The sequence below is a fragment of the Phyllobates terribilis genome, unplaced genomic scaffold, assembly GCF_046119375.1.
Source record: "Phyllobates terribilis strain yellow unplaced genomic scaffold, ASM4611937v1 Scaffold_2__4_contigs__length_985480577, whole genome shotgun sequence".
Classification (NCBI taxonomy): domain Eukaryota; kingdom Metazoa; phylum Chordata; class Amphibia; order Anura; family Dendrobatidae; genus Phyllobates; species Phyllobates terribilis.
This window is the reverse complement of record NW_027362762.1, coordinates 259,475,881-259,494,188: the sequence shown is the minus strand read 5'-3', so window position 1 is coordinate 259,494,188 and position 18,308 is coordinate 259,475,881. Positions and strand designations below refer to the sequence as shown.

At 44.8% G+C, this 18,308-nt stretch overlaps 1 protein-coding gene across 1 annotated transcript in view; it reads right to left on the bottom strand.

Moving 5' to 3' along the window:
• The window catches only part of PIBF1 (progesterone immunomodulatory binding factor 1), a 191,823-nt gene extending 173,712 nt beyond the window's left edge, over positions 1-18,111 (bottom strand). The window contains exons 1-4 of the mRNA XM_073663967.1: positions 17,993-18,111; positions 16,215-16,464; positions 14,766-14,866; positions 1,809-2,007 (exon numbers count right to left, since the gene is read on the bottom strand). Of these exons, the coding sequence (XP_073520068.1) occupies positions 1,809-2,007; positions 14,766-14,866; positions 16,215-16,457 (543 nt within the window). The 5' untranslated portion in view covers positions 16,458-16,464; positions 17,993-18,111. The remainder of the gene's footprint in view (positions 1-1,808; positions 2,008-14,765; positions 14,867-16,214; positions 16,465-17,992) is intronic.
• Positions 18,112-18,308: the final 197 nt, after the last annotated feature.

Below are 18,308 nucleotides of genomic sequence, written 5' to 3'. Positions count from 1 at the left end.
CAGACAGAAGCCGGGGCCTAGATTAGGGAGGGAGGTCAGGACAAGGAGCTAGAGCGACACGGAGGAGACAGATCTAGTGCTGTAGGCACGCACTGTTCCCAGGCCACCCAATAATACAGACATGCATCAAGCACGCTGTTCACCTTGCAAGCACCCAGCTGCGCTCACTCCCTAATAAAGAATTCCCTGTAGTGCCTTCTGCTCAGGGAGCTTTTGTAAAGGGCCTGTGGAAGATAATTACCTCTCCATCCTTGAAGATGAAGCCACGGATATCCCATCAGACGTCCGAACCTCACCGGATTGCGGTGCGTCTGGACCTTCAGAAACCGCAGGCTCTGGTAGGCGAGTGGGCAGGGGTGGGGGGCAGGACCATCCTTCAGGTCACCTGAACACTCTTCATGTGTTAGGTGTTGGGCGTCCTGGCCGACAGGCATATGAGGATACAGGGTGGCAGTACACGCCGTACTCAGTCTCTACGTGGGAGTACAGTGTGACCGTCGCACACTGTATCCCTCCAGATGTAAAAGAGAAGAACCTTCTGAAAAAGAAAGGGGAAAAGGTTACTGAAAAACACCGAAAACCGAGGTAGATCTGGGTCTAGTGAAAGACCCGTATCCACCTCCTACTGACACTAAGCTAAGCTGATTGGCTTAATGCCAGTTGGTGGGGTGTGCACTGCTGGGGAGGAGCTAACTTTTTTATTGCATAGTGGCAGCAGCACACACCCATGGTTTCCTATGTCTCCCAATGAAGCGATAGAGACGATGCCCCTTTACTGACAAACCACGCCCCCTTTCAGCAAGGCTACGCCCCCTTGTCAGACAAGCCACAAAAAGTGCCTAACAATAATCAATACAGTGCAGGTCATGAAAGTCAGATTGTGTTGCAAATTACTCCAGGATTCCGTTGCATTGCGCTTGGTGTTACATAAACGCCTGCGTTAGTCCGGCCATTGTACAGTAGACGCCTGCCTGTGTTCTCGCTGTGATGTGCTAAGCCGACAGAAAACCTTCAGAACATTACAACAGCCTACGCCTGCAGGAATGTGACAAAATGGCAGCTTCTATTTTGCAGATGATTTCAACAATAGACAACCTCTTATAAATTAAGTTTTTATGTTAAATGTATTTTAAGAAAAGTTAGATTTTTTTTTCACAATCTTTATTAAAAATAAATGAAGTTTTCACACTGGCCTTTGGGTATTTTGTATCAAAAGCATCTAAAGAACAAGTGCAAAGGTCAGAAATCAGTCTTGTGGTTGTTATTTAATCAGTATTTGTAGTTTTCAGTTAATGATATGCTCGTGCTCCGGGGCGGGGCTTTATTTGGTGCCCTGTTCTCATATTCATCCATATGGTGCCTCCTATTTTAAATACTGCGCAGTTCATATTGTGGTCAAAACTACAATCAAATATTAAACAACAACCACAGGACAGATCTCATCAACCCAGGTATCAATTTAATCAGTGTAACGGCGCCAACCTGACAAATGACTGTACTTTACTTAGCAAAATCCTGATGACAGGTTCGCTTTAATATGGCTGTAGCACTGATGTCATGTTTATATTATGTAACCACTGCAGTCAATCACTGAGCTCAGCCATGTCAATAAAGACCAGGGAAAGAAGTGGAGAGGATTTTCTGGACTGGCAGGGGATAATTAAGGCACAGTATCCGATTTTTTGTGAGAGCAAACTGGTGAAATAAAAAGAAATAAACCTGGAAAACCCTTTAAAGATAGTAAAATAAGTGGTGTGTAATAAAATTAACTCTGTGCTCTACGCTGATTCCATCTACTAAATACTTACAGATACATATTCAGGAATAGAGAGTTGGTCCTCGGGAAGGCCGCTCAGATTGTCATAGGCTTCCTTAGATAGCTCCAGGTCATGTAGGCCACGCCGTATGCTCCCCGCCCGCTCTCTCAGCTGCTGATTTGTTTCTTCCGATTGTTTCAGCCTTGACAGTATGGTTTCCATTTCCTTTTTCATTTGTTCTTGATGTTTCCTAAACACAATGGGAAATGTTACATTATGACCCATGTGTGAAGCAGCACCTAGACGTTTGGCAGAAAAACAACATTTAGGCACAGATTTATTAATTCAGTCTTGAATCTGGCACATCTCCGGCCTGGTCTAGCTTAAACTAAGCTCAACACAGTGGATCCAGCAGTGCGGCAGATTTGGAGCCTCTTTCTAGACAGGGTAAGACAGACTTCCTTCTGCCACCTCCTAATTGGGTAACTTCAGGACATATTTTGCCACAATTTGGTGCATTTGAAACTATACAGCTATTATTACTGCTATAAGGAAGCCAAAGTGTTACCAAAGTGACATGGACAACTAGGTTCATAATTCTTGGTTGCTGTTAATTTTTTTTTCTAAATATTAAAGCCACGTTCAACAAAGTGGGGGCGCATAAATAATAATAAAGGTTGAAACGGGTACACAGGTTTTCTATTGGATTCAATCTACATTTTTGGGGTAAAAATGTTTGCCAAACGTGGCATAGCCGCTATAGAAACCCAGTGTTAGCTCTAGTGTTTAAGCATTGAGTCTCCATTAGCTCCTAAATTATAGTGACAGGCTCCTATACTTGGGAATGATGTCATTAACCTAGGGGTAGAACTCGGAGCATTACATACATGACACATCCATAATTCATTTATATATTACAACTGTTTGTTTTAACATCACCAATATTAATCAAAGAATAGTCGGCTTCACTGAACCAGAAAAAAAAAACTAGATGTGCTGTGTAGCAAAAATAAGTATTCCTATCCCTTCCAAATTAGGCTTAGAAACACCATCTGAAATAATAAATCCTGAGCAGCTATTCAGCAAGGGAATTTTCTAATCTGAAAATTAATAACAATGAACCGAGACAAAGATATAACGTTACAGGGTAAATCAAGTGCGGTCAATTACCCCCAAATCAAAAGGCAATACACAATCATAGGAGGAAATAAAACAGACCATGCGGGGGCTGAAAAAATAATCCTGGCTACAACCCACTCAAAGATGCTGAGACCGGAGACCAATATGCTAACGGCATGGGACTGTCAGACACCATGAAATATTGCATCTGCTGCATAGGCCGAGCTCTCCACTACTGGAATGATCACTGTAAGGCGCATTATATTATTATTATTATTATTATAATAAAGAGCATACACACACGTATTGGATTGCATTACCTCTTCTATGGAGAGATGGGAATGATAATGGACAGAGAAGAAAACGTAAGCATATTTTCTAAACCCTGTTGCAGTATACACATAGATTGAATAATTTTTAGCTCATAAATACAAAGGAAATCTGTCACCAGGTATTTGCTATATAATCTGAGAGCATCATCATGGTGTAGGGACAGAGAGCCTAATTCCTGCGATCGTCACTTACTAGGTAGCTTGATGCAGTTTTAATTAAAACGGTTTCCTCTGGTGCAAATTCTACCAGTTCTCTGAATGCAGAGTTCTGCATAATCCCACCCACACAAATGATTAGCAGGTTTCTGAGTACACTGTGCATAGGCAGAAAGCTGCCAATCAGTGGTGGGGGCATGTCTGAACTACATGGCAGCAGGTTTACTAGTCCTCTAGTGATAATCTCCTGCTGATAAAGACTAAATTACTTACCGGTAATGAGATTTTCCAGAACCTATGACAGCACCACCTGAGAATAGACCCGCCCTTCAAGGACATGAAACCTACAGAATAAAGGGGCAGTGTCTCTCCACTGTATCAGTTGTTTACAGAGCAGGAGAGGACACCACTTAATAGTTATATACACCATTAAAGAACAACACGATTTTTCCTTCTAAACAATGCGTGAATCCAACACCACTAAGGAAACAAAGTGACCACTCATTAACAGTGACGGGAGGGAATATAATGGTGCTGTCATGGATTCTGGAAAATCCCATTAATCGCTAAGTAATTTAGTCTTTTCCGATCATCCATGACAGCAACACCTCAGAGATTTACAGAGAAACTTTAAACTTAGAGGGGACCACAGCCTGTAGAACCCTTCTCCTAAATGAAAGATCAGCAGAAGATCCCAAATCAATCCTATAGAAGGTGCAAGGTGAAGATGGTGTCGCATCATCACATATTTGCTGAATGGAGATATCACCTTTCTCTGACCCTGAAATGAAACAAAAGCGACTGACATCTTTAGCAGGTGGTTGAGGCTGAGATATACTCTGACTTCTCCTAACATCTAAAGTGTGGTACTGTCCTTCCTTAGGATACCCCGGATTACCACAGAAAGAAGGGAGCACAATCTCCTGACTTCTACTGAATTTGGAAACTACCTTAGGAAGATAGGGTACTTCTGAAACCGGCCCTTCATCCAGGATCTGCGTAAACAGAGAATTAACAGACAAAGCTTGAATGTTGCGAACCCTTCATGCCGAAGTCAAGGCCACCAGGATGATAGTCCTTAGTGTAAGGATCTTAAAAGATGTTGAATCCATGGGTTCAAACAAAGACCTTGTTTTAGCCATAAGCACCTGATTCAGATTTCAGAGTGACAACTTTGGATTGGAAATATGCCTAGATCCAAAGGTCGGTTATTAGCCAGATCATAGTTATATAAAGCACTCAGAACAGATACCTGTACCTTAAGACTAGTGAATAGTCCTTATTTTAGCCCCTTTGGAGGAATTCAAAAAAGGTTTTGACCTGTACTCAGTCCTCTACACCTGCCCTTGAGCTGGTCAGAAATGCCTTCTATATCCTGCCTTATATTTTTGTCATTACTGCTGTCCTCCTCTGCAGCAATGTTGTGATCAAATTTGGCGAAGAACTATCTTTTAGAAGCTTATTTTCAAATGCCATGCTGTTAAATGCAGGTTGGACACTTTGAGGATGTAGAATTGGACCTTGGAACTGTAAATCTGGAATCTCTGGCAAGACCCACAGCTCGGTGACTGACATTAATCTCATCCATGAAAACAACGGTCTCTTGGGCAAAAACAGAGCTTTTCAGGATTACCCTTACCCAATCCTTTTTTTAAAACTGTTGGGACCAGGATCACAGGAGGAAGGCATATGTCAGACCAAAATTCCATTTGAGCAGGAAGGCATAATGCTTGCTGCTATCCCTTGGGATCCAGTGAACAGAATTTTCTCACCTTCCCCTTCTGTCTGCCAGCAATAAGATCTATGTCTGGAAGCCCCCATAATTCCACAATATGATTGAACACTCTGACTCAGAGTCCACTCCCCCTGTTTCTGTTGGATGTGGCTCAAATAGTCTGCTTGTAATTCTCTTCCCCTTTTATGTGAGGCGCTATTAAAGATATTTTAATTGAAACTCGATAATAAAAAGCCTTTTCCTCATCATCATTTCTGAAGAATTGATTTACTCCAGCAGCGCAGCCCACCTATGTGTTCATCCAACTGGATCCATTAAAGATAAGAGGTGAGACTCCGCCATAGGAAAGAGCTGCTCAGAATGTCTTTAGGGCCTGGACCTAGTTCCCCCAATGATTTATGTAAGTTAGTTACCCTGTTGTCTGACAAGACCTTTACGTGGGGACCTTATAGATGAAAGGAGCTATCAGAAATTTTGCGAAAATTTTGAGAATTTCGCAATTTTCAAACTTTTAATCCTTATGCCCTTAAAAGAGAGTTATGTCCCACAAAATAGTTAAAGGGAACCTGTCAGGTCCCCCATGCCATCTAACCCAGCAGCATTCGCATACATATAACAGAAGATGGCTTCCGGTCATGCTCAGTGCTCCTCTGAAGCCAGGAGGCGTATACCTGGCTGCAGAGGTGCAGCGATGCTGCCGAAATGAGGGGAGCGCATGTGCGAAATTTGCATGAGCTAGAGAAAATGCTGGCTCGTGCACATTATGTTATCATGCCCACAGGGGCATGATGACATGGAAAGAGGGCCGACTAGTCTGGGAAACTAACACCCCATCGACTAGTCAAAGTCCTAATTAGCAGAGGAAAAACGGACCTTATAAATTCTTTTTTAAACTTTTTTTTAACTTAGTAGCATTTACTCATATATAGGTGAATGCTGCTAAGTTGGAGGGTATGGGGGAAAAAAGACAGGTTCCCTTTAATAAATTACATTTTCCACACGTTTACTTTACATCTGCATCATTTTTTAAACAATTTTTTTGTTAGGAAGTTAGAGGGGTTACAAGTTGACCAGCAATTTCTCATTTTTCCAACAAAATTTACAAAACCATTTTTTTTTTTTTTTAATATGTCAAAAAATACCCATAAGTGACACTATTCTAAAAACTGCACCCCTCAAAACCACATGCAAGAAGTTTATTAACCCTTCAGGTGCTTCACAGGAATTAAATGGAATGTGGAAAGAAAAAAAAGCCGTAGTTACTTACCGGTAACGGGATTTCTCAGAACCCATGATGGCACCTCGGAGAGAATTACAGAGAAGTGACTCATTAGGGGGGGGGGCACAGCTTCCAGAACCCTTCTCCCGAAAGTAAGGTCTGAAGAAGAGGTTAAGTCTAGCCGGTAGTGATTGAAGAAAGTAGAGGGGGAAGACCAGGTTGCCGCTCTACATATCTGCTCTATTGTGGCACTGGTCTTCTCCACCCAGGAGGCTGCCACCTTTCTTGTTGAGTGGGCCTTCAGTTTTTCTGGGGCAGCTTCCCCGCGTGAGGAGTACGATAGTGTGATGGCTTCCCTTATCCATCTGGACAGCGTGCCCTTAGAAGACTTTCTCCCCTTACGAGGACCCTGAAAGCAAACAAAGAGAGAACTATCCTCCCTACACTCGTGTCACCTCTAGGTAACGGATTAGGCACCTCCTGACATCTAGCGTATGCAAGTCTCTCTCTTTCTTGTTCCTAGGATTGGGGCAGAAAGAAGGGAGGGTGATTTCCTGAGACCTGTGGAATCTTGACACCACTTTTGGCAGGTAGGCAGGGTCAGTTCTCAGAGTAACCCTATCCTGCAAGATTTGTGTGAAGGGAGGGCCTGCAGATAGGGCCTAAATATCACTGACCCTACATGCGGATGTGAGAGCTACTAAAAGCACTGTCTTGAGGGATAGGATTTTTAGGGATGGTCCTGACAGAGGTTCAAAAGGGGCCTTTGTTAAAGCTGAAAGGACCAAGTTTAAATCCCAAGGGGGAGTATTTCAAGAGGGGATGGGTCAGGATCTGGATGATGCCTTAATGAACCTAGACACCCATCTTTCCCTGGCCAGATCAAAGCTGTATAGGGCTCCCAGCGCCGCAACTTGGACTTTTAAGGTACTTGTCGCCAGGACCTGTTCCAAACCTCTCTTTAAGAATTCTAGCATAGCTGTTAATGGAACCTCCCCTCCTAACCTGGAACCTGAGACTGAAAGGAACTTCCTCCAAGTTTTCCCGTAAAGTTTGGTGGTCAAGGGTTTCGTACTTTGAAGTAGTGTGGTGATGAGATTTGGGGAAAATCCTTAGTCCTTCAGAAGAACCGTCTCAAATTCCAGGCTGTTAAGTGTAAGTTTGATGAGGATGAAGTACCGGACCCTGAGAAAGAAGGTCCGGAAGCTCCGGAAGAACCCATGGGTCGGAGATTGACATCATCCTCAGCCAAGAAAACCACGCCCTCTTTGGCCAGAAGGGGGCTATCAAGATTACTCTTGCTTTCTCTTCCCTGATTTTCCTCAGAACAGCTGGAATCAGGGCGGTCGGAGGAAAAGAGTAAGCTAGAGGGCGACTCCATGGGATCATAAAGGCATCTAAAGCTATGGGGTCCCCTTTGGGGTCTAGAGAGCAGAATGAGTCCGTTTTCTTGTTCCGACTGTTGGTGAACAGGACTATGGAAGGACATCCCCACATTTGTACAATCTGACGGAAAACTGACTGGGAGTTAAATCACTCGCCCTGTCTTAGCTATGTCCGACTCAGGAAGTCTGCTGTGCGATTTTCTATCCCTTTTATGTGTAGGGATGATAGGGATTGGAAGTTTTCCTCGGCTAAATGAAAGATGACCTCCGTCGCTTGCATCAAAGAATGGGAGCAGGTACCCCCTGGTGGTTCAAGTACGCTACTACTACTCGGTTGTCCGAGAACACTCTCACGTGGTGGCCTTGGAGTGTGTGTATGAATTCCCGGAGTGCAAACTCTAAGGCTAGAAGCTCCTTCATGTTTGAGGAAACTGGCTTCAGATGTTCTGTCCAGACCCCCTGAGTTACAAGATTGTTGAGGTGAGCCCCCAGGGCTTGCGTCTGTGGTCAGGATTTGAGGTGTGGAGATTGTCCATGGAATACCCCGAGTTAGATTGTCTATGTTCCCCCACCACTTTAGGGAAAGTGTGGTTTCTGCAGATAGCGTTAGCTGCCCTTCTAAATGCCCTTTTAGAGATTTTTCTACCATTAAGATTTCCCACTGCAGGGCCCTGGTGTGTATTTGGGCCCATTGGACGGCCGGGAAACACGCCGTCAGGGAGCCTAGAAGGAACATGGCTTTCCGTAGGGTCATAGACAGGGGGGTCCTTGCCCGCGATATTTGATCTATGATCTTGTGAATTTTCCCTGTGGGGAGACGACACTCCTGTCTTTTTGAATCCAACACGATGCCCAGATATTCCTGTATCTGGCATGGCACTGTTTTGGATTTTTTCAGATTCAAAAGGCATCCTAAATGGGTCAAGGAATCCATGACCTTTCCTAGATGGGTTCTGCAGTGTAGGAAGGAACTACCTATTACCCGAAAGTCGTCCAGGTATGGAACGACTAGGATGTTCTGTTCCCTTAGATGTGCCATCACCTCTGAAATAACTTTGGTGAATACCCTTGGGGCTATGGTGATGCCGAATGGGAGGGCGGTGTATTGATAGTGTTTGACCACACCACCTATGGGAACTGCTACTCTGAGGAACTTCTGGTAATCATTGTGTAATGGGACATGATAATAGGCGTCCTTTAAATCCAGAACTGCCATGAAACAATCGGGAAACAGCATTTTTACTGATGATTTTATTGTCTCCATCTTGAAGGCTTCCACCTTCAAAAGCCTGTTCAGCTTTTTGAAATTTCTAATCGTCCTCTAAGTCCCATCTGTTATTTTCCTCAGGAATAGCGGAGAGTAGAAGCCTTTGCCTTTCTCCCCCTTTGGGACCTCCTGAAGGACCGCTTTCCCTACAAGTCCTCGGATTTCTTGCTCTAAGGCCAGCTGCTCCTCGTTTGAGGACCTTTTGGGGGTTAATACAAAGTTTGGCTGTGGAAAAGAGAGGAACTGGAATTTCAGACCTGATTTTATTAGGTTCAGAATCCATGAGCTGTTGGATATTGTTTCCCAGGCTGGGAGAAAATCTGATAGCCTTCCCCCCACCCGGGGCAAATCCTAATTGGGAGGGCTTTCTGCTATCATTGTGGGATTTGTTGAATAGGAACCCTTTGGTTTTCCTTCTCCTGTCCTCCCACTTATCCTGATCTTTAGGGGGCTTTCTGCGGATAAACCTTTTGCTCCGAAACGGCTTCTTGTAAGCAGTGTTAGATAGCAATAAAAAGCGGTTCCCTATCCTATCTCTAAGATGTCAAAGGGTGGGCCCAAATAGAAATTTGCCCTCACAGGGGATGGAACACAATCTCGATTTTGTTTGTAGGTCCCCGGGCCAACATTTAAGCCAGAGGGCTCGCCAGGCCACGTTAGCGAGCCCTGTCGCCCTAGCTCCTAATCTGACAGAGTCCGCCGAGGCGTCAGTTAGGAAGGCCGCTGCCCCTTTCATTACAAGGATGGATTCTAGTATTGTGTCTCTAGACGTTTTCTGTCGTAGTTGCGTTTCAAGCTGTTCTAGCCAGACCATTAATGACCTGGTCGTAAATGTTGCAGCTACTCTAGGCTTTACCCCTCCCCCCCAGCAGCTTCCCAGGAACCCTTTAGGAAGGTGCCAGCTTTTTTATCCATGGGGTCTTTTAAGACGCCCATGTCCTCAAATGGGAGGGAGAACTTCTTTGAGGCTTTAGCAATCGCTACGTCCAGTTTTGGTGCTTTCTCCCAAAAGGAACACGCAGGGTCATCGAAAGGGTACTTTCTTTTTGGGGAAAGGAGTGCCTTCCTCTCCGGTCTTTTCCACTCTTTTTTAATTAAGGAGTGAACTTGCTCATTAAGTGGAAAAGATCTCCACTTTTTTTGTTCTAAACCGCTGAACATCACGTCCTGGATAGATCTCTTGGGCCAGGGATCTGCTAACCCCATGGTGGACCTGACGGCCTTAATGAGCCTGTTTCCTCGATAGGGGAGGACAGAGCTGTTTTCCTATCTGTAGATGAGGAAGAGGATGATGAAGAAACGGATGTGTCTGAATCTCCGCCGTTCTCTAAGCTGCTAGACCCGGACTCGGGGGATATGTTTTTAGTTTTTTTTAAGTTCACCCCCCCATGCGATTTTAATCAGGTATCTAAGTTCTGAGGCAAATTTAGGAGATTCCTCGCATATGGTCTGCTGTATACAGGAACTGCAGAGTCTTTTATCCCAAGTAGCGGGTAAGACTTCCGTGCACAGTGCACAGGTCCTATTCTTAGTTTTTCCTGTACTCTTTCTTCCCTAGTAAGAGAAAAAAAGAGAGGCGGGGGGGCCTTAGTTACAAGGTGCACTTTCACGAAGAGCACTTACCAATCAGACGGAAGAGAGGGTACCGGTTCAGGAGGCGGAGCCATCTTTGTAGACGGAATCCTCCTGGAAGATGCTGAAGTGGAGTCTTTGCTGCTCTGCGAAGATCTACCGGAGCGCCCGCTTCCACTGTTATCCCGTTCTCGGCGAACCTGGTGTCCCGTCTCTTCCAGTTTCTTTTTGCGCCGAGTTGGCGGTGGTGGTGGCGACTGAGGATGCAGCTCTTGCACCTCAAGTAGCTCCTGGTCACTCATCCTTTCAAGACAGCGTGCCAGAGCTTCAGAGAAGCATTTACTGGCGCCCCCAGCTTTTAAGGCTATGGGAGTCCCTCCCATAGAACCTGCGGTGTTTCGGTGCACCCCTCCTCCCCCGCACCTGTGGGGAGATGCTCGGGCCTGCGCAGACTGGTTTCCCAGTCATGCTTTGCGGCGCCGCGTCATCAGGGGCACCCGACTGACCCGCGGTAGCACCCGGAAGTTTTTAGATCGCCGCCGGGCAACGCCGCGATCACACCTGCCGCAACCAGGGGGGTCCTGCGCAGTAAGACTCGGCGGGCCCCGACAGGCCCTGCTCCTCTTCGTCTGGACCCCCCCGCACACCCTAAAGGCCTCTGACCCCAGCGGGGGCGCTTCAGGGCACCGCACCAGCCGAGGCAGGGAACCCCCACTATCGGACTGGCCGGGCCTGGCTTCCAACGACGCTCATCTTCTGGCACCTCGCAGGTATGCCTTCTTTAGGAACTGTAGGATCCCGTCAAGGACAGGAAACCAACTGATGCGGGAGAGAGGTACCACCCTTTTATCTGTAGGTTTCCTGTCCTTGTAGGGCGGATCCCCTCTCTCCGTGGTGCCATCATGGGGGAAGGACAAATTAACATTTTACTTTTTTTTTTTTCCCCACACATTTTACTTTAGCCCCAAATTTAGCAGGAAAAAAATGCACTGTAAAATTTGTTGTGCGATTTCTCCTGAGTACACCGATAGCCCATATGTGGAGGAAAACTATTATTTGGGTGCATGGCAAGGCTCGGAAGGGAAGGAGCGCCATTTCACTTTTTGAATGCAAAAAGTAGCTGGAATCATTAGCGGACGCCATGTGGTGTTTGGAGAGCCTCTGATGTGTCTAAACAGTGGAAAATCTCCACAGGTGACCCCATTTTGGAAACTACACCTATCAAGGAATTTATCTGGATGTGTGGTGAGAACCTTGAACCCCCAGGTGCTTCACAAAAGTTTATAACGTTAAATTGTGAAAATGAAAAAATAAATTTCTCTAGCAAAAATGTTGGTTTTGCCCTAAATTTTTCATTTTCACAAGGGTAACAAGAGAAAATGGAGCATAAAATTTGTTGTGCAATTTCTCCTTAGTACACAGATACCCAATATGTGGTCGAAAACTAATTTTGAGGCTCAATGCAAAGCAGCTCCACATTGGAGTTCAGATTTTGCTGGAATGGTTTGAGGGTACCATGTCACATTGGCAGAGTTCCAGAGGTGCCAGAACAGCAGAAACCCCCATATGTGACCTCATTTTACAAGCTACACCCCCCAATGAATTCATGTAGGGGTGCAGTCATCATATTGACACCACATGTGACTCACAGAAAGTTATACCATTGGGCGGTGAAGAAAGAAGAATTACATTTTTATAGCTAAAATGTTGTTTTAGCCACAAATTTTTAATTTTTATAAAAGCTAACAGGAAAAAATGGACCACAGTTTGTTGTAAAAATTTCTCCTGGGGGCGCCAATACCCTACATGTAATCGGGAACTACCTTTGAGGCACAGTGCAAAGGTCAGAAGGGAAGGAGCGCCATATTATAGTGCAGATTTTACTGTTATGGTATGCGGGTGCCATGACCCATTGGGAGAGCCCCTGAGGTGCCAGAACAGCAGAACCCCATATAAGTGACCCCATTTTACAAACTACACCTTTCAATGAATTCATCTAGGAGTGCAGTGATCATGTTGACACCACAGGTGGGTCACAAAATTTTATACAATTGGGCAGTGAAGAAAAAATAATTACATTTTTACCACAAAAAAAATTGTGTTTTAGCTCCAGATTTTACATTTTCACAAGGGGAAATGGGTAAAAATGGCACAAAAATTTGTACCACAATTTCTGCTGAACGTTGAAATACACAGCAAGACTCTGGAGGGACAGAGGGCAGATTGTCCTAGAATAGTTTGCAGACTCCATATACAGAGCCTCTAAGTGCTACAAGAGCAGAACCCCCCTCAAATGACCCCATTTTAGAAATTATACCCCTTTGGGAATTTATCTACAGGTGTAATTATGATTTGACCCCATGGGTGTTTTCCAGAAACAAGCAGCAGTGGATGCTGCGGAGTGAAAATTGCAAATTTGCTATTGCAGTGCCCGTACATTGTAGTGCCAAGCTCGTGCTTCTGGAGACACGCACCCGTGAATTATGTGGGGTCTCATCGCTACAGAAAAGCCAAACATGTGGACGCTAAATGTGGTTTAGGCACACTGGGGCTCAGAAGGGAGGTGGGCATTTGAATTCGGATGCGCAGAATTCCATGGATTTTTTTTGGGGGGGGGGGGGGTGAGGAGCCACAGGGCTTTTCCAGAGCCTTTGTACTACCAGTAACGTGGAAGCCCCCTATAATTTCTGTTAACAGATGACGGACCTGAGCGGGGACTTTTTTTTGTGGATTGATCTTTTATAGGGAACATTTTACATAACAATTGGGATCACATTTATCCTGCGCTCTACGCTGAGCACTTACATCGGGGTTTCCATCTAAATCTCAAAAGGACAAAATTCAGATGAAACCCCCCAAGGGAACCATTCACTATAATGAGGCAGCAGAGTTCCTCTGGACTCCGTCTGGCCTCTGTTCTGAAAAGAAGACAACTCTGAGGTGCACAAAACTGTGGCAGACCGTGCTTTTATGCACGCCTAAAATGACGGACATCGCCGGATCATAGGCCAGACAGCATCCACAGTGCCTCCATCTGCCTCACTATAGGGAATCTTCCACCAGGGGTTCCGTCTGAATCAGGTATTTCAGAGAGTTACACGGAAATCCGGATTTAAGTGCTCAGAAGAGTAAATGTGAGCTGAGCCTTAATGCGATCTTTGGGAGGCAGACTGAACAAATCAATAGTAGGACAAGAATTAGTTTTATTTATTTTTTACGCCGTTCCTCGTGCAGTATAAAAGTGATTAGGCGACTTTATTCTTCGGGTCGGTGCGATTACAGCGATCTATATCGTTTTTTTTTTTTTTTGTTTGCCTGCTAACTAAAAGACGCTTTTTTTTGGGCAAAAACTATTTTTTGAATCGCCATATTTTGAGAGCTACAATTTTTCCATATTTCTGCCAACAAAGAAGCCGGGAGGTAGGCCACACCCCCTCATGTCCTGTTGCAGTGAAGCAGACATTATCAGTGGGCTGGCATGACAGGAGCATTACAGCAGAGTGCAGCTCCATGCAGTTACTATCAGCCAGTCTCCTGATAATAGCTGTTTTTCTGCAAAGAACAGGGGGTCGTGGCCAAGCCTCCTCTTCTCGGACAGGCGGTTCCTTACAGCTGGGAGATGCACACTGCTGTGTGACATACTGTCCCAGACGGGAGGGGGAGCAGTGAGGAGCAGCTTCTATCACTCTGAATTACAAGTGTTATAAAGTTAATAGAACTACACTGGGCACCTCATCTTTAAAGTTTATGAGGGCAGGGACAGTACAAAAAATGTTTTATCTCCTCCTGAGTACCCCTTTAACTAGCAGGCACAAAAATAGAGCTTGTTAAAATGGGACATGTAACCGTGCTTACACAAACCACCTGCCAACGTCAGGTCTCGTGTGATGTTATGTCATGTGAGCCCTGCAGCCAATCAGTGTCTGCTAATGGACCTCTTCCACTTCCTTAGTACATAAAGAAATCCAGAGGAATTCAGAGAGCACAAGCAGCTCTCATTTTTTCAGGATGTCAGTTTCATCCAAAGGAAGTGAGAGTGAAGTGGCCATTTAGCAGCCATTGATTTTGTGCAGGGCTCACGTGACATAACAACGACACGCGAGTCCTGGGATATCTGGCGCCAGCAGCGGAGGTGAATATAAGGTGTTTTTATTGTACATGGGGAATTACTGCTATTGAGCTGTTATCCGAGTGATGGACAACCCATTTAAATGCGATCTTACCTGGAATCTTCCTGCTGGATTTTTGTTTGTGTTTCAAGTCTTAATGCCAGTAATTGTTTCTGATGAATGGTGTCATTCAATTTCTCTTCTAGCTCCTCAATCTAGGAAACAGAAAAAAAAGGAAGAAAACAAGTCACATTGGAATTGATGATACAGGCTTCATAAACAAATGCAGTAGTCTGCAGTACTACAGGACACTGAAAACACAATACACACTGCCATCATTCTGCTTCAGAACTGGAGGCAAATAATATAGTAAATTAATAAAATTCTAGGCTTATGGTGCAAATACACGCAATTAACATCAAGTCTATAATAAATCCAACTCTCTTGTCTGGTTGATCACAAGACGCAAAGTTAATGAAAAAACATGTCTGACCTGCTAAACCAATAACTAGCTGCATAGTGAATGTCAATGACAGCTTCTGTGCGGACCGCTGCTCTAGTCACTAGCTACTGCACTTATAGACGTTGTCCAAGAAGAGCAACAATCATATCATTTGAAAAAAACTACTCCCAGTCACCTCTGAAATCCCCCAATAATCCAACACAAACACTCAGGAGACGGAGCCCCAGTTTTTGTCTCTGACCACTGCAACTGATCACTGGCCTCAGCAGCCATGTATCATACTGGCTGACATGACCATCTCTCATTCTCGATCTGGTGTGTATTAAGCTAGGTTCACACTTGTTCAGTGCTCTGCACAGGGCACTATGTCGTAATTTCCACTGGGATCCCATAAAACTGTATTCCGATGGGAACTCCAAGAGAACCAATCATTTGAATGAAGCTGGTGGAGTCACTGTGTGGCCTCTGTCCTGGCAAAATTCGTCTTTTAAAGCATGGTTAACCAGGAATACTGCCAAGACGGAGGCCATACAGTGTCTATAGTGACTCCATCAGCTTTACTGAAGTGAATGGCATAGGAGGTTTCCATCGGAATACAGTTTTTTTCGGGGATTCCAGCATAAAGCCACATGTAGTGCTCAGCATAGAGCACTGTATAAGGGTGGACCTAGCCTTTCAATGTGCCCGATGTAATCTTCACCTATTTCTGGGGGTGAAAAGAGCAGGAACCACTCACACAGCAAACTGTCTGCAGACCACTGAAACAGAACAATTCCTTTAAATGCTAATTTATATTTCTATGGCACTGAAGTGACCAGATACGTTTGTATTCTTCTGGTCGTATATGGGGATTGTTTACAGCGATTATTATATTATTCAATCAGATTTCCACGTGAAAGCTATCAGTGCTATCCAGCAATGAAAGCCCTTGCTGCCCAGAATCCCCTCTTTGGTAGAAGGCTGGTGATATTAACCTGTACGATTGTCAGACTTAGTCCTACAGGTTTGGACATGTAGAAATGGCACCAATGTTGGCTGCTCCACACAACACTATTTATAACATTCACAGAACACAGGCCGAGATTTCACAGAGCACATACCTTTGTCAGGTATTCTCCCTTCAGGTTGTCAATCATCAAGTTCTTCTGGGAAAGCTCTATCTTCTGCAGCTGAAGATTGTGGAGAAGCTCCTTCCTTTCAATCAGCTGTCGAGTGATTTTGGGGGAACCAGTGCGCTCCTCGGATGAGGAAATGTCATCTGTGGGTACTGTTGTTTCCAGGCTGATGTCCTCTGACTCTAGAGAGCTGGAGATATTTGCTTTTCTGCTCATTTTTCGAGACATTTAGTATCTGCAAAAGACCAATAAAAAATAAAGTGGAGAAATCAGCTGCAGTACCTGAGAATGGCCACTACTCAGTATCTGGAGGGCTCCATACACTGTTTACACGCCTGTTACAAGACCTAACAGCTGATTGGTGCAGGAGCCGGGAGTCTGATCCCTACCGATCTGATATTGATGAGCAAGATAGGCCATTAATATCAAAGTCCTGGACAAGCCCTTTAATTCTGCATTTAGGAAGCAAATGAACAATTAAGAAAAATAGTGCAAATTGTCCTGCCTTTAAAATGTAAAAGGAGCCTATCCCCAGGTTTCCCCCATATAAATTACAGCCAACACCTTTAATGCCTCTTTTTCAGCAGTCTTTAAAGCTTGATATACGTCTCACACCCCCCTCTGCATAGTCCAAAAAATACCTTTTATTATCCCCCCTATAAATCAAATCAATATTTGGTGCTACCATACTTCGTCTTCAAATCACCATCAGTTCTTCTAGGTACACTTGAACTTGCTCTCAATTTTTAAAGGAACTCTGCAGTCAGGTTGTTCCACACATCTTGGAGAATTGAACCCAGATCTTTAGTGGATGTAGGATTGTGCAAATAATTGTGTCTCTTCATGGATTGTGCAAATAATTGTGTCTCTTCATGTAATCCCACACTGACTTGATGCTGAGATCAGAGCTCTGTAGGGGCCATATTATTGTTTCCCAGACTACTAGTTCTTTACATTGAAGATAGTTCATGACATTGACAGTGCGTTTGGAGTTATTATCCTGCTACAGAACAATTATGGGAGTCAGACCTCTGTCCTATATTTCTCAGTATTGAAGACACCATTAATCCTAACCAACTCCATTTGCTGAAATTCAGCCCTAAACATGCAAGGACCTTCCACCATGCTTCACTGTTACCTACAGCTATTCATTACGGTTTCACTTTCCAGCCTTTTCGGTGCGCTAAATGCCTTCTGTTACAGTCAGATATTTCACATTTTGATTCATCAGTCCACAGCTTACTGCCATTTTTCTGCACCCCCGTTCCTATGTTTCTGAGCACAGCTGAAATCTCGGAGCAGTGGACGGCTGTAGCTGGGCCTCACTGGATGCTGCCAGTCCTGAGCTGATGGCACTGCTGGGCAGAGAGGTAAGCACAGTGTGTCTTCCATCTGGGTCAACTTCTACGTCTGCGCTCCTCAGTGTTGCCCCATATAAGATTATCAGGGAGGCATCTGATTGGCTCCAAATTTATTCTGCATCAGAACAACCATCCCCAATATACAGCCAATGGCATTAAGCATTTCTATCGCCTCTGTATATGGAGCATTCTGACTTTGCAGCACTTTCTCACCTGCCCTGTGCAGTACACACACAATCCCCACACTGCTGGATACATGACTTCATTCACACCATGTCTCCAGGTTTCCTACAACACAAGCCAGTCTCAATGATGCACTTTTCATGCTGGGGCACTACAAGGTGCAGCACGGCCGGACAGTCATGTGCACACGGCAGGAGACAGGTGCCGGTGAATACTTACATCAGGGCCGTGCACAGTATACTGTCACCGCACTACACAGCCGGCTCTGCCGCCTCCACAACCGCCGCACTCAACACACAACAGTACGGGCCTGCAGTGCGCCTGCGCGCTCTAACCCCGCCCATCTCCAGCATTACGTTCTCTTTATTACCCCTCATTACATACATTATACGGCGAGAAATCATAAAGAGGAAATGAACAGTGTTTATCTGTGTTTTATCATGGATACGATCTGCCAAAGCTCGGCATAAACTCATCTGTATTTTGACACGTGATCCTAACACCATATACCAGTTTCTTCCGGGTTTGCGGGTCA